This window comes from Onychostoma macrolepis, chromosome 24 (genome assembly GCF_012432095.1).
Source record: "Onychostoma macrolepis isolate SWU-2019 chromosome 24, ASM1243209v1, whole genome shotgun sequence".
Taxonomy (NCBI): domain Eukaryota; kingdom Metazoa; phylum Chordata; class Actinopteri; order Cypriniformes; family Cyprinidae; genus Onychostoma; species Onychostoma macrolepis.
In genome coordinates, this window is record NC_081178.1 from 2,669,754 (window position 1) to 2,694,575 (window position 24,822).

General features: G+C 36.3%; 6 gene segments (V, D, J or C); 4 read left to right on the plus strand and 2 right to left on the minus strand.

The window, feature by feature from the left end:
- LOC131532814 (Ig lambda chain C region-like) overlaps positions 1-2,752 on the minus strand; it is a 93,538-nt gene extending 90,786 nt beyond the window's left edge. The window contains 1 exon segment of the C gene segment in view: positions 2,558-2,752. Within this exon segment, the coding sequence occupies positions 2,558-2,752 (195 nt within the window).
- Positions 2,753-3,632: 880 nt separating this feature from the next.
- On the plus strand, positions 3,633-4,256 carry LOC131533793 (Ig kappa chain V region 3547-like). The segment is given in 2 exon segments: positions 3,633-3,834; positions 3,922-4,256. Coding segments are annotated over 2 exon segments (384 nt in total).
- Positions 4,257-5,581: 1,325 nt separating this feature from the next.
- LOC131532815 (Ig kappa chain V-I region S107A-like) lies at positions 5,582-6,406 on the plus strand. The segment is given in 2 exon segments: positions 5,582-5,641; positions 6,049-6,406. Coding segments are annotated over 2 exon segments (407 nt in total).
- An 11,626-nt stretch (positions 6,407-18,032) lies between these two features.
- On the plus strand, positions 18,033-18,906 carry LOC131533797 (immunoglobulin kappa variable 4-1-like). The segment is given in 2 exon segments: positions 18,033-18,196; positions 18,284-18,906. Coding segments are annotated over 2 exon segments (381 nt in total).
- Positions 18,907-19,984: 1,078 nt separating this feature from the next.
- Positions 19,985-20,554, minus strand: LOC131532816 (Ig lambda-3 chain C region-like). The segment is given in 2 exon segments: positions 19,985-20,421; positions 20,530-20,554. Coding segments are annotated over 2 exon segments (342 nt in total).
- A 2,257-nt stretch (positions 20,555-22,811) lies between these two features.
- LOC131533783 (immunoglobulin kappa variable 4-1-like) lies at positions 22,812-23,925 on the plus strand. The segment is given in 2 exon segments: positions 22,812-23,211; positions 23,299-23,925. Coding segments are annotated over 2 exon segments (408 nt in total).
- The last annotated feature ends 897 nt before the right edge of the window (positions 23,926-24,822 follow it).

A 24,822-nucleotide genomic window follows, 5' to 3' on the forward strand; every position in this document is an offset into this window, starting at 1 on the left:
GTTTGCTGGAAGCTACTGTTTAGTTTTTCACCTTTTAACTATTTATTTAATGTTTCTCTTCTTTATTCTCTGTTGAAAAGGCAGATTTCTGCATGTACTCAATCAGTTCATTGCATCAAATGCTGGAGATTAAACAATTATTTACTAGATTAAAAAACATACAAAATCCGACCAATAGAGTAAAAGCAGTGCAGCTATAAACAATACAACTTCAGACCTGTTGTCTTAAAATAAATAAACTTTAACTGTACTTCAAAACAGCTTCTGCAGGGAACTGCTGCAGCATCTGAAAAGTAGAGATGAGAGGAAATACAGACAGAGCTGCGGCAGTGGGAAAATATAGATAGAGCTCCTGCGGAGCAGACCCACTTTGGGCCATGAGTAGGGGAGGGTTGGGAGTGGGATAAGGAAAGGGCAGTGGATGGTTCTGCAGCCTCACGCTAACGTTTTCTATGGAAGCTGGAGGTCACTGGAAAGGAAGAGGAGTTAGAAGTAACAGCGGAAAAGACATGTGAGGGCCTGTGTTGTAAGCGGAGGCAGCTTCGCGCTTGCTTCAGCTGCTGTAGCTGTAGGCTGAGGAAAAAAGGGGAGTGGTTTGTGACTTTGGTGGGACATGCTGAAATGTCCTGGTAGCCTGCAGAGTTGCCAACTAAATTTTTTTATTTTAATTAATTAATTTATTTATTGGCTAGATATAGCAATTTCTCAGACTACCCTAGTGACTTGCTTTTCAAAGCAACTAGCAACAATTGTAGTTATTTTTAAAATTTATTTGGCACCCTTTAAAAAGTGATAATGATGAAAGGCATGCATTTTTCGCTTAACCACACAAAATGAAAAAGTATTGACACGGCTAGCCAGCTAAGCGGCACGTCGGCTGGTAACGTTAGACACTTGAGAGGTGCCTAGCAGTACGCACTTCATATGAAAATTAAGTTGCAGGTTGCACTTGTTCAATAATTGTTTGTGATATGCCTTGATTTTTAGTTTGTACTTATGATTATTAATCATTACTGTTGGTCCATTGTGAACAACAGTGAAACTTCTCTTCCACTGTTGAAGTTATCCAACTTACCTATCCATCCATTTAAATGAAATAAGTAAATTAAATACAGGTAAAATGCTGGTGAAAAAAATAAAAATACATAAAGTTTGAGTAATTCCAGTGTGTGTTCTAAGCACTTGCGTCATGGTTACATAATGACATTAACCTCCGATGATGTCGCGACGTCATTTAACAACAAATAATCTGCCTTTAGCGATTTTTACCTGAAAATTATTTGGCAGCACTGGTGGCCTGCACCGCTAGCGGAGGCAGCCTCGCACTAGTATCTGGAAACAGAAGGCCTGGCTGCATATGGCACTGTGGCCGGAAGAGCTGAGCCGAAGCGGGAAGCGAGTAAGGCTTTGCTGCGGTGAGAACTGGGGCGCGGCCCAGGCTCGTTGAAGGCCTGCTGCTGCGACCCGACGCTCACGGAGAGCCGGGTCTTGTGCGGGACAATGGTGGTGTCGAGCGAGGGGAGTTCGGGGCTTTGCTCAATCTATTGGCCGCCTTGAAGGCTGGAGTAGATTTAGGAGTGAGGTTGACTGATTTGCAGGGTGACGAATAGATCGTACAGATCTGTTTGTTTATCCTCCACGAGAACGGAGCGTCGGAATTAATCAGCGTTTGCCTCTGGATTAAAATACAGTCCACTTTCCGATCAGAGGAATTGTTGGCGTGGCCGAATGGTACAAGGATGCCGGGGAAGTTGGAAGTTTCGGCAGTGGAGGCGAGGTTAAGCCCCGGTGTCGGGGAAATCTTATTGCTGGTTGAGCAGAGCGACGGCCGCGATAGAGCAGCTGTTTCTGGCGGAGAAGTAGTAATCCTGGGGCCGGCGGATTGCTGCGGAGGATACAAAAATCCCAAGTATAGGTCTCATTGTTTGGACGATAAAAAATGGGGTCTGTGATGAAATAGCAAAAGGAGCGAACCGAATGCTGGAAAACGAGAATGAAGGTAAGACTGCTTTGATTATTTATAGGGGTTCTCTCTCGTGCTGATTGGATAGGTGGTGTAATTACTGATGATGAATTGGCCGTGTTAATTATCTGTGCGAGCTCCTCCCGAAATTTGTTAATAAAACATCACTTCAATAACAGAAACTCACAGTTCAAGAATACATTTCAAATCAGCCATAAAATCTGTCATGAATGATACCATTATAATCATTGTTTCAACTTTTCAAATTGTGTAAGTAAGCCTATTTCAGGTTGGTTCAGCAAATGTTTCATATAAAGACCAGACGGTGTGCTGCTGATTTAATGTGTCTCAGTTTCTCCCATCGACTGTAAAATCAGCGCTCGATCTCAGTTACTGCACACTACTGCTGAAACACAAATGTACACACATGCAAAAAACACTTTACATAGTAATCGCTCAAACTGGACGATCAGTCACTGTAACCTGTACATTTAACAGTGATGCAGACTGCTGTAATAATGGAAATCATTTTCTTAACTGGTACCTAAAGAAACCTGGAGAAGCTCCTAAATTCCTGATTTATGCAACAAGCACCCTCCAGTCAGGAACTCCATCTAGATTCAGCGGCAGCAGATCATCTGGGAGAGACTTCATGTAATCAACAAGAAAGATGTATTCACACAGTGATAAAGAGTCGTACAAAAACCTTGATCGGTCAGTCAGAGTCACAGAGACTGAACTGATCCTGCAGCTGCTCAGAGGAGGATGTGAAACAACATCGTCAGACATGCATCTGAAATAAAATAATAAATGAATCCATTGCTCTTAATAATCATAGGTGGTCAAAGCATTAGTCAAGAGAAACAACTAGACAGAGAGTCCATGAGTGTTTCTGCAGAGTCTCTATCAGACCCACAAACACAGACTCATCTGTGTTGGTCTTTGATTATTATTATTTTTGTCTTTTTCTTCTCTCACACTTTGGAATTGTGTGATTTTATTAGTTCCTCATATACTTTCTGTATGGAGAATAAACGTGTTGAAACTGGACTAATCTAATTAGTGCAGATATTCATGGATATTAAATAAAATATAAAACCTTAATTCAGCTTTTCATGGGATAAATATCTAAATTAATCTTTAATCTTATTGAATTCATTTTAAACTATATCTGTGAGGTTCATAATTTGGCCGCATGTTTTGGTTTTGTCATGAATCTGCAGGTGTTTTCATGCTCCACTGAGTGAAGTTTATTTCAACTCCCCTTATTTTTACTTTATATTACAATTTTAATAAATACATTTTATATGTGCTTTATGCAGTCATTATTAAAGCACAAACGTGAATTTATGAAAAAATTAACATTTTATATCATGTGTGACGTGATTCACAATCAAACTCAGTTGATTCAGTGATTGACAGAGACACGTGTGATGATCCTCATGTCTGTAAAAACCTGCAGAAACATCCATGGATTTGGTGTAAAATTTATGAATTAACAGTCGTGTTTCTATCCAACTACAGTCAAAAATATTCTCAAAGTCTCACAGGAGAGAGTCAGGATCATATACTAAAGTTGGTCTTAAAGATTTATTAAGAAGTGAATGATCTGATATAATTTATAACAGCTTGGCTATTAGAAGATAACATTTTGAAAGATTATTTAGTAACTGTATTTTGTGTCTGTTAATGAGCGACTGTCTTCAGGTAAATGATCTGGAGTGTGTTTGCATATTGATCAGATGCTTCAGTGCTCTGAGAGTGTTTATAGTGCTGTGAGTTTAACACTTCATCACTGACACACACAACAATCTTCATCAACATGACCTTCATCATCATCTTCATCTGGACTCTCACAGCGTTTGCTCAAGGTTTGTGGAGCACAAGTTTGATATCAATTCATTTCTTCAAGTATATTGTCAAAGTTTTGAGTTGATTTTCTTCTTGTTGTGTTTCAGAGTGTAGAGGACAGATCACCGTCACTCAGAGTCCCTCAACGACAGCAGCTCGACCAGAAGAAACAGTCAAAATCAGCTGTAAAACCAGCACAGATGTGTACTTGAGTGGTTCAGTTCATTTTTTAGCCTGGTACTTACAGAAACCTGGAGAAGCTCCTAAACTCCTGATTTATTATACAAACACCCTCCAGTCAGGAACTCCATCTAGATTCAGTGGCAGTGGATCTAACAGTGATTTCACTCTGACCATCAGTGGAGTCCAGACTGAAGATGCTGGACATTATTACTGTCAGAGTGCACACTATATCAGTAGTAGCTGGGTGTTCACACAGTGATAAAGAGTCGTACAAAAACCTCCGTCAGTCAGAGTCACAGAGACTGAACTGATCCTGCAGCTGCTCAAACACTATCACTCACTCAACAGTGAAGAAACAAATTAATATCATCTTACAATAAACATCAGTTTTGTTGTGTTTTATCATTTTTTATTTTTGATTATGGTTTTTCTGAAACCATTTTTATCTCCTGTTATTTTCAGTCCTTCATGTAGAAATTCAGTTTTGATCTTCCTTTTAGGGGATAGTTTCTATTTTTCACTATATGGTATGTTGTGTTTACAGTTTATCCTCATTTTTCTTTCTAAACTGCATGATCAGCACCATAAAATGTTTTGCTTAATCAATTTAATAAGTGTATTAACAGCATCATATAAACACATTCCTCTATTTCAGAGCAGATGATAATTAATACAATTTATAATAAGATCAATGAATGGAAGAATTAACAATTATATAAAAGTGAATGTGAAAATTAAAGATCAGATTACCCAACAGGTGCTGTTCACCATCAAAAAAAAAAAAAAAAATGAAATATACATATCACCTTGTTAAAGGCATGGTAACACTTTACTTAAAGCCTTTATGTATGATACATTATAAAGGGTTATTAAAGGGTATAATACATTATAATTATTCATAATGTGCATTTTAATACATTATATCTCGTCGTAATTAATTATAACTGAATTTAAAATGAATAGTGTAACAATGAATTTATAAGTGCTATAATGTATTAATTGTGGTTACAATTATTCACGAGATTGTACAATGCATAATAAGGTGCATTACAAGGCATAGTTAATGCATTAAAACTACTTTTATAATGCTTAATACATAAAGGCTTTAAGTAAAGTGTTAACAAATTTATTTCATAAACATTCATAAAGAGTGAACATGTTTTGTGTGTGTGATGATCCTCATGTCTGTTAAAAACCTGCAGGAAAATCCATGAATTTGACATAAAATTTAAGAATTAACAGTCATGTTTCTGTCCAACTACAGTCAAAAATATTCTCAAAGTCTCACAGGAGAGAGTCAGGATCATATACTAAAGTTGGCCTTGTAGATTTATTCAGAAGTGAATGATCAGATTTATAACAACTTGGCTATTAGAACATATAACATTATGAAAAATATTAATTAGTAATTGTATTTTGTGTCTGTTAATGAGCGGTAAATGATCTGGAGTGTGTTTGTAATAAATGAGCAATCTTCATTTAAATACAGGATCAGTTCATTTGCATATTGATCAGATGCTTCAGTGCTCTGAGAGTGTTTATAGTGCTGTGAGTTTAACACTTCATCACTGACACACACAACAATCTTCATCAACATGACCTTCATCATCATCTTCATCTGGACTCTCACAGCGTTTGCTCAAGGTTTGTGGAGCACAAGTTTGGATTTCACTTTATTTTGATGATCCCGTTAACACATTCTATTGACTATAAGTAATGTTGCACCTACATTTCTATTAACTCTCATTAGAGTGTTAGTAGTGTATTAGTTGACTGGTAGGGTTAGGGTTAGATTAAGCTGACACGTTCTTGCAAAGTTACTTATAGTCAGTAGAATATCTGTTCGGAGACCAACACAATAAGGAGTTAGTAGATATGAAGCAGACAGTCTACTAATACTCTTATGAGAGTTTGTTGACATGTAGTTAGTGTCAACAGAATGTTCAAAAGGGACCATCAAAATAAAGTGTTACCCAAGTTTGATATGAATTCATTTCTTCAAGTATATTGTCAAAGTTTTGAGTTGATTTTCTTCTTGTTGCGTGTTTCAGAGTGTAGAGGACAGATCACCGTCACTCAGAGTCCCTCAACGACAGCAGCTCGACCAGAAGAAACAGTCAAAATCAGCTGTAAAACCAGCACAGATGTGTACGTATGGGCTAATCGGGATCATTATTTAGCCTGGTACTTACAGAAACCTGGAGAAGCTCCTAAACTCCTGATTTACGAAGCTAACAAAACTATACACAGGAACTCCATCTAGATTCAGTGGCAGTGGATCTAACAGTGATTTCACTCTGACCATCAGTGGAGTCCAGACTGAAGATGCTGGACATTATTACTGTCAAGAGTTTTCATTGCAGAACAAGTGGTAGTTATTGTGCGAGTGATCATGTGTTCACACAGTGATAAAGAGTCGTACAAAAACCTCTGTCAGTCAGAGTCACAGAGACTGAACTGATCCTGCAGCTGCTCAAAGGAGGATCTGAAATAACCATGTTGTTTCTCTCCCTCTTTTGTCTCCTCATATTCCAACACGTTCTCACTCCCAACTCGTCACATATTGAAGCTTGGTCTGGACCACTTTTCGTCGCTTTTTGACTTGCAAGGTCCTCCGTTGCTTTAAATAGGAAACCCTTAGCGTCAATATGCCGACGCCATACTGGGAATTTTATCGTCATGATTAAATTATATATTGGGTAATAACATTGCCATTATTGCATATATGTTGTGGTGTGATTTTTCAATGTAAAGAGTCACAACAGTTTTATTTATATTACATTATTTACACATTTATGAGCACATAACCCAACCCCCGCCCCTAAACCTACCATTTGTAAATAAAACACAAGATATAACAGGCAGATAAAACTACCGTCATAATTTATTTAAAAATTATTAATATTCCAAGTCTTCCGAGGCAAAATGATGCGATCGCTGTCTCCGTTGGTTGTGAAATGCTATTGGCTCTTGTGTGTCTCGTGACCGATCACGTCAAGCTATGGGACGGGAGTATGCTTTTGAATTATATGTTTGATTATGGGGAAGTACCATATACGTAAACAGAAATGGGCTAAAGGAAAACCCAAATTTTTGTTATTTCAGATAGATATGAAACATTATATTGAGTTACTACTTGGGTTGAAAAATAGTAAAGCAAAACGCACTAGGTCTATATGTGAATCTTTTACGCTATTTGTATGATTGTCTCATAATTTTGTCTTTTTTCTTTTCTTTTTCTTTTTTCATTATTTTGTTAATTATTTTATTTCTTGTATGTTCTCATATTTTACATATTGTAGTCTATGTTTAATATTTTTTCTATACAATATGTTGGAATGACTGCTGTTTATTGGCTGTAATATGACTGACATTTAATAAAAAAAAAAAAAAAAATGCTTTTGAATGATAATCAGATGTGAGCGCGTTAACGGAGCGGGATCGTTTTCAGCGATTAAAACCTTATGTTTTACTCTTTTCTTCGCATAAAGACTTCGTATGCCTTCAGAAGACTTGGAATGCAACACGACTTGTTTGTAATGCTTTTATACTGCTTGTTTATGGTCAGTTTTTGAAATAAATACCTGTGACTGCACTTATATTTGCCTGTTACGTGTTTTATTTCCCAGTTCTCTAAGATTTTAGAGAAAATATTTGTGTGCAGGCTAGATGATTTTATAGATAAACACAAATTATTGAGCGATCAACAGTATGGTTTTAGAACAAACAGGTCGACCTCAATGGCTGTGATGGAACTGGTAGAAGAGATTTCCTCTTCAATGGATAATAATGAATATACTGTGGGGGTGTTCCTAGACTTAAAAAAAGCTTTTGACACTATTGATTATGGATTATTAATGATGAAATTGGAGAGATATGGTATAAGAGGAAAAGCTTTTGCTTGGATAAAAAGTTACCTCAATGACAGATATCAATTTGTACAAATTAATAATGTTAAATCAGATTTATTGAAAGTTACTTGTGGTGTTCCGCAAGGTTCGGTCTTAGGCCCTAAGTTGTTTATACTGTACATAAATGATATTTGTAAAGTGTCTAAAGTATTAAAAATGGTTTTGTTTGCTGATGATACTAATTTATATTGTTCTGGGAAAATTTTGGAACAGCTTCTGTATACAGTGGAAATCGAACTGAGGGTTTTTAAAAAATGGTTTGATGATAACAGACTCTCACTGAATTTAAGTAAAACAAAGTTTATAATATTCAGTAATCGACAAAGTAACAACAAAGTGAAACTAATGATTGATAACGAGGAAATAGAAAGAGTGTATGAAAATAAAATTTTTGGGTGTTATAATCGATCATAAATTATGTTGGAAATCACACATTAATTATGTAAAAACAAAGATGTCCAAATCTATTGCAATATTAAATAGAACAAAACATATTTTGAATGAAAAAACTTTATATATATTGTATTGTGCGCTCATAGTTCCATACATTATTTACTGTGTGGAGGTGTGGGATCACACTTATAAATCCAATTTAAAATCAATATACGTGTTGCAAAAGAAAGCTATTAGAATTGTTAAAAGGGTTGATTATTACGAACCAACAAATAAATTGTTTATTGATTTACATGCATTAAAATTTGTAGATTTAGTTGAATTATATACTTTACAGTTAATGTATAAAGTTTATAATAATTTACTTCCAAATTGTATTCAGCAGCTGTTCAAAATAAGAGAAAGTCAGTATAATTTAAGAGGATTGTATATGTTTAAGAAAGTAAGGGCAAGAACTAATGCAAAAAATAGGTGCTTATCTGTTACAGGGGTAAATTTATGGAATAAATATGATAAGGAACTAAAAGTATGTAAGTCACTTTGTCAATTTAAGAAAATGTATAAAAATAAGGTGATAAATAATTATATGACTCAGTATTAACAAATTGTGGTTGTACTGTTAAAGAATCGAAGTAATAGTTGGAGTGTGTATTTATGTTATGTTTGTTGTGAATTATGTTTGTACATTTTGGGAAATGTTTTTGTAATATTGTTTACTTTGTATTATTTAACTTAGTGAAAAGTGTCACCCATTCAGTTAACTATGTATAAAGGGTAGGCATAATAAGCAAGGCTTCTGCCTACACCTTTTTCGGTAACTATGTATTTTTATTTACTTTGTGAAAAGCTGTCTGTGAGGACCGGAATAAATTATTATTGATATATTATTATTGATATATTATATAGTTCAGAGGTGGGTAGGTTTAGGGTAACTTTAGGGGTGGGGTTAGGTGCTCCAGTGAAAGTACAAATTGATATAAAATTATTTCTATTTTTTACAAATGCTTGCAAACCATTAAATTAAGACAAACAACGGAGGACCCTGCATGTCGAAAAATATGTGACGAGTTGGGAGTGAGAATGTGTTGCAACCATATTCTTACTCTCTGTAGGGAGAAGAGTAATGCTGGAAAATGGTTTTGATTTGATTCATTGTGCTCTTATAGATCCGTCACATGATTGAGATTGGAGCTCAGTGACCATCTTACAAACACTCATGCAGCTGTTTTCAGTAGAGTGACCACCGTCCCGCATCCCGCGAGTCATATGCAGTGTCCCGCATTTCAATTTTGTCTGTATTATTTTTTATTAGTATTGTTTCTGTAACATTTTATTTATTCCTTTAAATTACAATTCCACAATTAAAAAAAAAAACATGATAATAATAATAATAATTAGAAAACACTGAACATGCTCAGTGCAGCCATCTGCGTGCGTAATCAAGCCAGAGCGGGAAAACACCGAAATTTAAAATAAAAATAAAAAACACCAAAAAGAAAAAAATGGATCTATCGGGAGCTTCAGAGAAGAAAAAGTGACTTTGTTCTTATAATAAAGAACGGGAGAAAAATCCACATGGTTAAAACCAGTTACAGATGACCCTAAAAAAGGAGAGTGCAGTGTATGTCACCGAAGTGTCTCCATCACGCATGGAGGAGAGGGGGATGTAAGGAGGCATCGAGAGTCTCAAGAGAAATGCACACCAAAGAAATGTTAATGCTAGCTTGACAAGTTTTTTCTCTCCAACAAAAGATAGCAACCTAAATAAAATCACAGCAGCTGAAGTGACAAGTGTCTACCATAATGTGCAGCAATAGCCCGGTCATTTCCCCTGATTCAGAAATAGCAAAGAAGCTTGTGGAAGAACAAAGAGTGCATCCATGCAGGAGTGCTTGCACCAGCATCTTTAGAAATGAGCTTGAAACAGTTAAATATCCCAATAATTGCAGATAGGCCAGATTCTCTTCCTACACGTCTCCTGGCCAGCTGTCAAAAGCTATTTTTTATCTCTTGGAGAAGAGCGCTGTCCATCAACACTTTGGAAATTTCTCACAAGCGGCGAGGATCGAGAGGACGTGTCTTGTGAATTCCAGGCATACCTGATGTTTTTGCAAAATAGCCTCAAAGTTGTTTTCGATGCCGTACTTAACATTGAGGGAGACGAGACAACTGTGTGTGAGCTTTTCGAGTTGATGACCGATCTTAAATTGAAACTCGCGCAAAGAGAAAAGGTTTGATTCTCTGGATTGGAGACAAGCATCTCTTGTAACAGTCTCCTACCGCACAGGCCGCTGTTATAGAGCAGGACTTTCTTATGTTCTGTCAAAGAGCGCTTGCTTCCCTAAACAAGTGTTGATTTCACTGATGGCAGCTACCTAAAGCACATCTCATGCCCGGCTATCAAACAGGAATTTAGCTTCCAAGACCTCCGTGGAGCAACTGAAGCATTAAAAACGAGCTTTAAACTGGACATGAACAGCTGTATGATGAATTCTGTGTTCTTTTAAGTCGTGACGTATTGTCAAGTATGGTGACCCATACTCGAAATGGTGCTCTGCATTTAACCCATCCAAGTGCACACACACAGCAGTGAGTAGTGAACAAGTGCACACACACACACACACACACACACACACACACACACACAGTGAACACGCGCCCGGGGAGCAATTAGGGGTTCGGTGCCTTGCTCAAGGGCACCTTAGTCATGGTATCGAAGGTGGTCACAATCCCCACCTTCGATTCCTACCGGCACGAGAATCCAATCAGCAACCTTCAGGTTACAAGCCTGACTCCCTAACCATTAGGCCACGACTACCCCCTAGTCGTTTGTCACGCGTAAAGGAAATCACAGCAACAACAAATCCTGATGCATCAAAGTGGAAAGCTCTGCTGAAGCACGTTAGTGCCCCAAACATGACGGCTCTGGCATCTCTGGCTTTGAGCTGCTGTCACCAACACATTCGTGGAAAGAGTGTTATGTCTTTTCATGGAATTTATATGCTTATTTGGAAATGTGCTTTTTAAGGAATAGATTATTATTTTCACTTTATATTTAGATTGAATATGTCTGTGCTGTTAAAATTAGTTTGTACCATAGAACCTGTGCCAAACTGAGTGACGTACGATCACGACGTCTGTTCACAGCGCTGTCATTAACTCTTTATAAAGTCTATTAGCGATTTAAAGCATGTTAACATCACTGCAAGAAGACATGTAATATAAAATCATCATTTATTTACATGGAATAATAATAGTAGGCTAAGCTATATCTCCCTCGTGTCCCGCAAAATCACGTCTGCTGTCCTGCAACAGAGCAATAGCCAGGTGCTCACAGTTTTACAGCTCCTATAATGAACGACTGAACTTCAATTCAGTAACAGAAACTAATAATACATTTCAAATCAGCCATAAAATCTGTCATGAATGATACCATTATAATCATTGTTTCAACTTTTCAAATTGTGTAAGTAAGCCTATTTCAGGTTGGTTCAGCAAATGTTTCATATAAAGACCAGACGGTGTGCTGCTGATTTACTGTGTCTCAGTTTCTCCCATCGACTGTAAAACCAGCGCTCGATCTCAGTTACTGCACACTACTGCTGAAACACAAATGTACACAAATGCAACAATTTTATGTATTAACATGTAGCCTATATCCAGCCCATTCAAATATGTGTTCATATACAGGTGCTGGTCATATAATTAGAATATCATCAAAAAGTTGATTTATTTCACTAATTCCATTCAAAAAGTGAAACTTGTATATTATATTCATTCATTACACACAGACTGATATATTTCAAATGTTTATTTCTTTTAATTTTGATGATTGGAGCTTACAGCTCATGAAAGTCAAAAATCAGTATCTCAAAATATTAGAATATTTACATTTGAATTTGAATAAATGACCATCCCTACAGTATAAATTCTGGGTATCTCTTGTTCTTTGAAACCACAATAATGGGGAAGACTGCTGACTTGGCAATGATCCAGAAGACGAACATTGACGCCCTCCACAAAGAGGGTAAGTCACAGAAGGTCATTACTGAAAGGTGTGGCTGTTTACAGAGTGCTGTATCAAAGCATATTAAATGCAAAGTTGACTGGAAGGAAGAATTTGGGTAGGAAAAGGTGCACAAGCAACAGGGATGACCGCAAGCTTGAGAATACAGTCAAGCAAAGCCGATTCAAACACTTGGGAGAGCTTCACAAGGAGAGAACTGAAGCTGGAGTCAGTGCATCAAGAGTCACCACGCTCAGGCGTCTTCAGGAAAAGGGCTACCAAGCCACTTCTGAACCAGAGACAACGTCAGAAGCATCTTAACTGGGCTGTGGAGAAAAGAACTGGACTGTTGCTCAGTGGTCCAAAGTCCTCTTTTCAGATGAAAGTAAATTTTACATTTCATTTGGAAATCAAGGTCCCAGAGTCTGAAGGAAGAGTGGAGAGGCACAGAATCCATGTTGCTTGAAGTCCAGTGTGAAGTTTCCAGTCTGTGATGATTTGGGCTGCCATGTCATCTGCTGGCGTTGGTCCACTGTGTTTTCTGAGGTCCACAGTCAACGCAGCCATCTACCAGGAAATTTTAGAGCACTTCATGCTTCCTTCTGCTGACAAGCTTTATGGAGATGCTGATTTCATTTTCCAGCAGGACTTGGCACCTGCCCACACTGACAAAGGTACCAAAAGCTGGTTCAATGACCATGGTGTTACTGTGCTTGATTGGCCAGCAAACTCGCCTGACCTGAACCCCATAGAGAATATATGGATATTGTCAAGAGGAAGATGAGAGACACCAGACCCAACAATGCAGATGAGCTGAAGGCCACTGTCAAAGAAACCTGGGCTCTCATAACACCTGAACAGTGCCACAGACTGCACTGTAAAAAACAATCCTGTAAAAAAACGGCAAAAAGTCTGGCAGCAGAGTTTCCAGACGGATTCCGTTAAATTACAGAAAATATCCATTTCACATAAATACATGCAAAAACTGTAAAAATACAGAATAGACTTTACAGTCAAAATTAATTAAATTACAGTATATTACTGCTGATAATATGTTTTTAAACTATGGAAAAACTGACAAATTATGTCAAATTACAAAGAAAAACAACCAACTTTCAGGTTAATCTCTGTAAATTTGGGGTTTTAATTAGTTATTTTATAAAACTGCTCTGTCCATCTACAGTAATTTACTTTTAAATTAAAGTTTTTCCATGTACAATAACTAAGAAATAACTTTAAAAATTGCAATATGCACAAAATTTTTTGTATATTTACAGGATTAATCCTTCCTTTTACATAAGCAATCTCACAACTTCAACCAATCTCTGTTAATTAAAAGGTATTTAGTAGTTATTTTATGAAATGGCTGTCTACCTACAATCATTTTCTGTTAAAATACAGATATTAGGTACAATAACTTAGAAATTGTATAAAAAATGTAGTAAGTACATAATACAAAGACAAATGTCTGCAGATGTACATTTTAATCGTACATTTTCCATAAGTATTATAGTTTAAAATGTTTGTTGGACAGAGAAACAAGCATAGTACTTAGAAATACATAAAAATAGCAACATTTACAGCCAGTTTCTGTAAAATTAATCTATTATGTACTTATGCATAATTTTAAAGGAACCTGCACATTTACGTCAAGTTACATGAAGAATAAAATGATAGGAAATACATACTTAATACATCATTTAGAACATTCAAAAATACCTACATTAAAAGTAAATTGCTGTATACCTTTATACATTTACAATTACATTTTATCCAAAGCAACATACAAAGTCTTTTTTTAAGTTTTTTTTTTTAATAAACCGAAAGAGTTAGTATTAAATGGGTCAAGTGTTCATGAAAAGATGCATTTTTAGCCATTTCTTGAAAATGGGTGGAGTTAGGCAGTTTATTTCAACAGCAGGGAACAGTCAAAGTAAAGGTCCATGAAAGTGATTTTGTGTGTCTATGGGATGGCACCACAAGGCGTGAGTCACTTGCAGAATGCAAACTTCTGGAGGACACGGGTCTGAAGTAGTGAGTTTATGTATAGGGGTGCAGAGCCTGTGGTTGTTTTGCAGACAAACATCAGTGCCTTCAATTTGATGTGAGCGGCAATTGGCAGCCAGTGCAAACTGATGAAGAGAGGTGTGACGTGTGCTCTATTCGGCTAGTTAAAGATCACTCTTGCTGCAGTATTCTGGATCAGCTGCAGAGGTCTGACAGTGCATGCTGGAAGGCCTGCCAAGAGAACATTACAACAGTCCAGTCTGGATAGAACAAAAGCTTGGACAAGGAGTTGTGTAGCATTCACCAAAAGGAAGGGCCTGATCTTCCTAATGTTGTACAAGGTATATCCACAGGATCAGGCAGTGCAATGTGGTTGGTGAAGTTTATACGTGTTGGGTTGGCTGAAAACAGGAGCAGTTTGACATGGTTGAGTTGAAGGTCATTCATCATCCAGCAAGAAATTTCCATCCAGCAGGCCGAGATGCAAGCAGCAACCGTCAGAACATCCAGCTGGAATGAAAGGTAAAGATGCGTGTCATTAGGATAGCAATACTGTTGTCAAAAGTACAGACTTTGGTATCAAGTCAGTGAATTGCTGGGATGCCAGGGGAAATGCTGGTATCGTCACATTTTTTAAATTTCAGTACCGACTTGGTACCGAAGTTAGTACTTTTGACAACACTAGATAGCAGTGATATGAAAAGCCATATTACTGAATGACAGACCCATAGTCATGACATGTACATGGAGAGGAGAATTGTTCCAAGCACTGGGCCCTGAGGTACCCCAGAAGCTAGATGTTACGAATTGGAAACCTCACCCCTCCACAACACCCTGAAGGACCTACCTGTGAGGGAAGACTTGTACCACTGGAGTGCAGTTCCTTAGGCACCCTTACACGTTTTCATGATTTCTAGAAACCAGAACTTGTCCAAGCACCTTGGTTTAACTAAAAACTTTTGCTTCTGTTTAAAATGACAATGACTGTTTGCATAGTGCCAGAGATTTCACACATTACATAATGTAGATTTCTTTAAAAGTGATTCTCCTCATACAATAAAATTCAGACATCTTTTCATGCAGCTGTTTTACAATGATTTTGGTTTTAAATGGTCCTTGGTTTGTTTATTCACCCCTTACCACATAGGAACTGAAAATTATACACAAACAAGAACCGCTTGCACAAAAAAACGGCTGCATGAAAATAAAATAAAGAATATGTTGCATTATCATATGGCATGAGAACACTTGTCCATGCTGATTTCAGGTAAAAAAAAAAAAAAAAAAAAGTTAAGTTCACGGTTTCACACCTGGATTGCTATGCTCATCTGCTGTAGATCTCCAGTCTTTCCACCCGACCTGAAACCACAATTTAAAAAAAAATATATATATTCAAATGCTTTGTATTACACTCACACATTACAGTATATGTTCCACTGAGACAATGGTCTGGAAGCTGAGAAGTAAAGGCTAACAGTAATGTCTTGGTCTACCATGTGGTTTTAGCTAAATTTATATAAACATTTAGATGATTTACTTTGACTTAACTACATCATATTACTACATAGGGCGTAACTGTCCTGGATAGGTGCAATTTTTATAACTAGCGATGCAATATGTAATGACAATTTACCATCAGACATTAGCCACGTTCAGCGTTTCAAAATGTCCCGCCATTTAATAGTTTCAAAACTTGGCGGGTAAGTTACTGCCATATGAGCAAAGAATTAATGCACTTGAACGGACTTTAATATGAATAACAGGTTTACTAAAGCTTGTTTTGAGGTCAACTGATCTTTCTTGCATTAAAACAAATGGACAACAAATTTGAAAGACGCGTGCTGCATATTAAGTATTTGTAGTATGAAAGACTTACCTCAGTCGGCGATCGGTTGGCATGATGTCCGCTGTGGTATCATCAAAATTTGCTGTAGTTATCGAAAAACAGGCTCAATGAAAGAGCGCGATATTTTCTCACACAGCTCCTAATGATTAGCCTGAAATTAATTCAAATCATCCGCGCGCCCTTCCGTTACTGTCGACGAGTAGAAAGCGGCTCTGCAGCCTGCATTGTGGGCGCCGGGACTAAACGGAAAAGTTTTGGCGGCCGATTTGAAACTGCGTCATCACTTGTGCGCACACACACATAAACAAATCAGTTTTTATACAGTCTATGAAACAAATACATATGCCTCTGAATAAAAGTTTGGATGTTATTAACTGTTTTATTGAGTTGAAATAAATCTGTTTCAGTTATGCTGTGTAAATATTTGCTTGTATTTGTTAAAATGCACAAATCTTTATACTACTGCTTGGAATATTCCACAATTTATTTTGCATTTCTTTGAATATAGTATAAATGATTTCAAGTAAATAGGCAAGGGTACACTGTAACCTCACTGTTCATTTTTAATGCAGTGATTTATAATAAAGAATGCCGATAGATGCTGCTGCAATACTATAATTTTTGGCATGAAACTTTAAACAAATCAAATGTTTCCCGAAGCAACAAAATTAAATTTTGTATTAAAATAATTGGACAGTACACAGTGACTGACTGTTGATTTGTGGGTATACCTTTTTTTCCTATTTTTACAGGAAAAATCTGTAAATATTATATAACATTTTATGTAAAATTACACATTACTCTGTAAAAATACAGAAAATGTCCTTTTAAAAGCGGAAAATTGTTGTAATACCAAACTACAAGCAATTATCTGTAAATATAATGGTAGAACTTTAAAATACAGCAAATATCTGTAAAATAACAGGTATTATATTGTATAATGAAAAAACGGGAAAATTCTGTAAAAATATACAGACCATTACCTGTAAATTTACATTTATTTTTAACAGTGTGATCGACTCCATGCCACGCCGCATTGCTGCAGTAATTCAGCCAAAAGGAGCCCCAACTAAGTATTGAGTGCTGTACATGCTCATACTTTTCATTTTCATACTTTTCAGTTGGCCAAGATTTCTAAAAATCCTTTCTTTGTATTGGTCTTAAGTAATATCCTAATATTTTGAGATACTGATTTTTGACTTTCATGAGCTGTAAGCTCTAATCATCAAAATTAAAAGAAATAAACATTTTAAATATATCAGTCTGTGTGTAATGAATGAATATAATATACAAGTTTCACTTTTTGAATGGAATTATTGAAATAAATCAACTTTTGATGATATTCAATTATATGACCAGCACCTGTATGTGTATAATATTGGACAGGTATATCATGTACATGTATATCCATCCTAAAACCTATCAATAAATGTTGATATTATGTAAGTAAATATAAAATATATGTATTTAAAATAATTATTACAGAAACATAGGGTAGAGTGGGGTAAAACGCCCCCTACTGTTTTTCCCAAAATTGCACAATCCTTAAGAGGACGTTTCCTCCACTCTACCCTATAAACATACAGATCTGTGTACAGTCAATATGTTGTTTTAATAAAGTTTTATATATAAATAAAATATATATTTTTGACATTCAGTATAATTGTATACATACAATACCATATAAAAATCATTATTAAAATGTGTACATGAACAAATTTTAATATGGGGATTTATATCTACTCAGGGAATGTATGTATGTGAAAATGATATATCACCTTATAGGTAACATATATGGCAACATGTTTATATTTTTTTATACATAAAAGCAGCATCTTGTTGACAAATCTTTGCTATGTTTAGAAGCTCATTTAAATACAGGATCAGTTCATTTGCATATTGATCAGATGCTTCAGTGCTCTGAGAGTGTTTATAGTGCTGTGAGTTTAACACTTCATCACTGACACACACAACAATCTTCATCAACATGACCTTCATCATCATCTTCATCTGGACTCTCACAGCGTTTGCTCAAGGTTTGTGGAGCACAAGTTTGATATCAATTCATTTCTTCAAGTATATTGTCAAAGTTTTGAGTTGATTTTCTTCTTGTTGTGTTTCAGAGTGTAGAGGACAGATCACCGTCACTCAGAGTCCCTCAACGACAGCAGCTCGACCAGAAGAAACAGTCAAAATCAGCTGTACAACCAGCACAGATGTGGCTGAACGTAGTGCGCCACGTTACTATTTAAGCTGGTACTTACAGAAACCTGGAGAAGCTCCTAAACTCCTGATATATTGGACAACAAACCGTTACACTGGAACTCCATCTAGATTCAGTGGCAGTGGATCATCTGCAAGAGATTTCACTCTGACCATCAGTGGAGTCCAGACTGAAGATGCTGGACATTATTACTGTCAGAGTTTACACAGTGGTCCAGTGTTCACACAGTGATAAAGAGTCGTACAAAAACCTCCGTCAGTCAGAGTCACAGAGACTGAACTGATCCTGCAGCTGCTCAAACACTATCACTCACTACTGACACACAGAGACAAACACAGCAGCTACACATGAGCTCAAAATACCCTGCGTCCCAATGTTCATATATCCATCCTTGATAGTGTGTGAGATTAGAATAAGTGTGTCCCAAAGCATAGCATGTTGAAAAGAGTATGCCAAAACTCCCCGGATGGTCTACTATTTCAGGTCGATTTTTGAGGTGTGGATCCGTGCACACTCGAATGGCTAATATTGCCCACAATCCATTGCGCTGTGGTGAAGGATTCAGTTCAGAACTACAAACACGAATAAAAAGGGTTAAAAAAACAAAAAAAAACAAGAAACATTGCGGATTTGGGCGACCGACAGTTAAGTAGAGAAGTTTAGATAAAGGGGTTTGAGTTACTAATAATCAACATTTAACCTGTTAAAAATATTTATTTAATGTTATCTGTGTTATATTTCATCTGCACAACACTGTGAACTTTTATAAACATCCGTTTGGCCATTAACTTTTATGCATCATTATGCAAAAATATGAGCTTGTTTCTCAACATAAAGACCCAAGGCAGGCAGATCAACATGCTAAGTTTTTTCTCTCTAATACGGTAGGAAGTTGAATTAACAAAATGTGGAGGATGTTAACTGTGACAAGATGATTGACAGGCAGGTTTACAGTGACAGGGTGCGTGTAACAGATGCGACAGAACGGTCCGTTGAAGACGTAACTGTATGATGTTAGTATGTCCCAAAGATTGCCTACTCTTCTACTACACACTCAAAAGTGTATACTTCCTCACCAAAAGAGTGCATACTTTAAGGACATAGTATAAGTAGACACATTGGGACGCAGCACGAGTTATGAGTGAAATCAGCTCAGTTATTTGTCCTGTGACAGATGGGTTCGATTCAATTATGATCTAATTTTGAAACGAATTGATATCAAATCAAACAAAAAACACACAACAATTTTCTCAGTTCTAGTGATGTAGATAAACTTGTCTTATAAAACTACCTCTCAAACTTCATAACTGTCTCATCACTGCATGAGCAGAAGTGAAACTGTTCAGTTCAGAGCGTTGAAGCGATCAAACAGTGAAACTGTGAGTTTGGTGTAAATCAGATTTGCATTGACAGCTTTAGTGATTCTGATGGTCTCAGAATAGAGCAGCTCCGTCTCCAGAGACCATGTTCAAACCCCAAGAGCTTCAGTTCACATTTACTGCTAAACGCAGCTGTTCTCAACTATTACAATCCATCAACAGCAGCTGAAACTTTAGTGAAGGAAGGACACACTGATCAATGATGCAGTCGAACACAAATGTAAGGCGTTCAGAAGCTTTATTGAATGAACAGCAATGGCAGCAGATTGAAAGACTGCTTGAGTATTGAGCTGTAAATCACGTGACTGCTGTGAATCCTGCTGCTCTTCACTGGAGAAACATCAGCACTCGGAGCTCTTGAGGAACGAGGTCTCTTGAGCAGCTCCGTCATGTGTTACTCTGCAGACGAAGCGCTCTGCGTCTTCCCAGCGTGCTTTGCTGAGGCTCAGGACGCTGCTGCGGCTGTAGCGTCCGTCCCGCTCGCTCTCTGCGCTGGTCTGAACCCCCTCGGTGACCTCTGACCCGTCCAGCGTCCAGCTCACCTGCGCCCCCTGTGGAGAGTAAGAGCTGAGCAGGCAGAGCAGTGCGGCTGAGTCTCCAGAGATCTGCAGAGAAGAGGGAGGCAGCAGAGACACGGAGGGCTTCACTGCGGGACCAGCTGAAACACACAAACACACACAAAACTCACTTCTTCACATCTGCAGCTACAATCTTCACTGCAGCAGACGTGATAATGCAGACAAAATCACAATCACTTCATCTTTACTGTAACTCCACATCACTGCTGCCATTCATATACACAAATATCCTGAATTAAGATTGAAAATATGTCCAGTTAAATCAATATTCAGTACTAATAAATGTCAGCAAATCATACAGTAATTTTATCTTTTCATAATAAGGTACAGTTTAATCTCAAGCTGATTTTAAAAACAGTCCACTTGCAGATTCATGATTCATATATTTAGAAAACAAATTTAAATATTGGATTTTGAAGATATTAATAGACTCACAATCATAAATATTAATAAATATGTTCAAATTATGAATTTAAATTTTTTTTCTGTCTGATAATGACGCCTACAAAATTAGAATTATTTTGTTCGTATCATTAAACATTTTGTATCATGCATTTCAAAGACTCTTAATTTTTAAATGTACCAGTAATTGTGGAATAATTGTGGAGTATTTTCAGAAGTAATTGAATGTCAGAAAATATTGCACTCTATATATTAAAAATCAATGAAACGTTGCAAATAATAACATCTGAAATTACTCATGTAAAATGAAAATATTTTTAAAACAATACGAAATATGCCTTGAAATGAACAAAAAATAATGTCATGACATCTCTGAATTCAATAATGAAATGCCTTTAACTGAAAATTAAGAAAATTGAGTGTTTAATCTCATCATTATACATTACTGACACTCTATCCTCCAGTTTGATACTGTTAAGTGCTTTGACACAATCTATATTGTTAAAAGCGCTATATAAATATAGATGACTTGACTTGACGTATCTTTGAATATAAATATATATTTCAAATAATCAGACAAGTTTTAATATACGATGAAACAGTTAAATTCATCTTAAATATATTGCAATTAATATTCTTTCACTTTAACATTTTTTTTTTTTTTAAATCTTGTTGCTAAATGTTTGCTTAAATCATCTAAAAAATAAAACATTACATTTTAATGATAGAATTGAAGAGACTTACTGATGGTCAGTTTAGTTCCTCCACCAAAAGTCCACCACAGTGCTTCATTCTAGTGAAAGCGTCGTACAAAAACCTCCGTCACACTCAAATAAACACAAACTCCAGCAGACACTCACACACACACACACACACACACACACACACACACACACACACACACACACTCACACACACACACACTCACACACTGATATGAGACTCAACATCAGCTCTTATCATCACACAGATTATTGGACTGAAGTGACTTTCACAAAAACATCTTTATCATCTCTAAATGTTTCTTGATGCATGAAAACTAGGAATTAAATCTAAATATATAATATAATCACACTCTGTATTGATCACATTTTCTTTTCACTTCTTAATTTGGGGTTTCTAAATGATCATTTTTAATTATTTTTATGACCTTTGACCTCTCATGGAGTTCACAGTGACAAACTTGTTTCTTTTAGTGATTCAACTCTGCTATTTCATAGCAAATGATAATGAATATAATTTATTGTAAGATCAATGAATGGAAGAATTAACAATGATATAAAAATGAATGTGAAAATTAAAGATCAGATTTCCCAACAACAAAAACAACATATGCATATAACCATATTTATTTAAATTTATTTAATAAAGATAAAGTGAACATGTTTTATATCACGTGTAATGTGACACAATCAAACTCAGTTGATTCAGTGATTGACAGAGACACGTGATGATCCTCATGTCTGTTAAAAACCTGCAGAAACATCCATGGATTTGACATCAAATGAATTAACAGTCATGTTTCTATCCAGCTACCAGAGGAGGAAAGTAACTAATTACAAATAGTTTCGTTACAGTAGTTTTTTAAAATGTAAAATAATTAAATTGTGGTATTTTTACTTTTACTTGAGTAGAATAAAATTAAATTATTCAACTTCGCTACATTTATTTTTCACCAAAAGTACAAAGTACAAAAAATAAATAAATTGTCAAAGAAGGCGCCGATGGAGAAACAGAGCGAGCCGCGTTTGACGAGCACTTTAACAGCCAATAACAGAGAGGTCTGACTCGGGTGCAAAACCAATCAAAACTGCCAGTTCAGCTGCGGGGGCGGGGCGTCCGTTTGCTTTGACCGTCAATCAACGGCGTTGTCGTTTTAAATCAGCATCTAGCGTTTCCGTATTTTAGTGAATGTGAGCTATGCTCTGATTTTAAACCGTCATTTTGTCAGCTCCTGAAATGGGTCATACCTGATATTACCAGAGCACACAGCAGTATGAGTCATAATATTTTTCAGTACTTTTACTTGTACTCAAGTTAATTATTCCTTAAGTAGCAATATTTTTACTTAAGTACAATTTCTTGGTACTCTTTCCACCACTGCCAACTACAGTCAAAAATATTATCAAAGTCTTCACAGGAGAGAGTCATAATAATATACTAATGTTGGTTTTGTAGAATTATTAATTCAACTTTATGATCTGATACAATTCATAACAGTTTAGCTATTAGAAGATCAAATGTTTTAAAAAATATTTTTTCAGTAACTGTATTTTGTGTCTGTTAATGAGCGACTGTCTTCAGGTAAATGATCTGGAGTGTGTTTGCATATTGATCAGATGCTTCAGTGCTCTGAGAGTGTTTATAGTGCTGTGAGTTTAACACTTCATCACTGACACACACAACAATCTTCATCAACATGACCTTCATCATCATCTTCATCTGGACTCTCACAGCGTTTGCTCAAGGTTTGTGGAGCACAAGTTTGATATCAATTCATTTCTTCAAGTATATTGTCAAAGTTTTGAGTTGATTTTCTTCTTGTTGTGTTTCAGAGTGTAGAGGACAGATCACCGTCACTCAGAGTCCCTCAACGACAGCAGCTCGACCAGAAGAAACAGTCAAAATCAGCTGTAAAACCAGCACAGATGTGTATTACCACAGTAATTTGGGACATTTTTTAGCTTGGTACCTACAGAAACCTGGAGAAGCTCCTAAACTCCTGATTTATTTGGCAAGCAGTTTTGAGTCAGGAACTCCATCTAGATTCAGTGGCAGTGGATCTAACAGTGATTTCACTCTGACCATCAGTGGAGTCCAGACTGAAGATGCTGGACATTATTACTGTCAGAGTTTTCATTGCAGAACAGATTCTGATGGTGATTGTGAGGGTGATGAGGTGTTCACACAGTGATAAAGAGTCGTACAAAAACCTCCGTCAGTCAGAGTCACAGAGACTGAACTGATCCTGCAGCTGCTCAAACACTATCACTCACTCAACAGTGAAGAAACACAGTATGAAAAAGTATAAAAATCAATTTTACTGAGCTTCATAATTATTTATTTTTGATTATGATTTTTCTGAAATCATTTTAATCTCCTTTTATTTTCAGTCCTTCATGTAGAAATTCAGTCACTTTTGAGCTTCACTTCTGTGTATACTTTCTATTCTTCACTACATATTTTTTTTTCTGCATTTATGATTTATCCTCAATCTTCTTTCTAAACTGCAAGATCAGCATCATAAACACGTTCTGCTTGATCAGTTTAATAAGTGTATTGACATTTTGTTCATCTCTCATAATGCAGATATTAACGGCATCATATAAACACATTCCTCTATTTTCAGAGCAGATGATAATGAATAGAATTCATAGTAAGATCAATTAATGGAAGAATTAACAATGATATAAAAATGAATGTGAAAATTAAAGATCAGATTACCCAACAGGTGCTGTTTACCATCAAAAACAACATATGCATATCACAATATTTATTTAAATTTATTTTATAAAAATTCATGAAGAGTGAACGTTTTATATCATGTGTGACGTGACTCACAATCAAACTCAGTTGATTCAGTGATTGACATGCATTACTATACTCGCCAAATACGCATTACCTCACTCGTGTTAAGTATATGTAAGTGTGAACTCGTGAAATGACAATTTATTGTTTAAAATTCACGATTGTGTCTACAGAGCCTTCAGATACAAGCACTGCCACAGCTCCGACTTGACGTGACCTCTGACCTCTGCCAATATGAGTGATTCTGTTCAGTTTTAACTGAACTTTAACTTTTGTTGAACTCCTCCACAAAACTATGAGAAGGTGCAAACCGTTATCTGATGATAACATGATCTGATCAATCTGTGAACTGATGAATATGAACAAACCTCGTCTCTCTGTTAGTCAAACTGACTCAATTCACAGAATAAAGAGTGAAACTGAGTTAAACTCATATTTGCATCATCTGACTGTGTTCCTCTCAGAACAGAGCAGATCTTCATCATCCTCAGAGACTGATGTTCCTGTAATACCAGAAACACTTCAAATAACTACATTTAAACATCAAAACA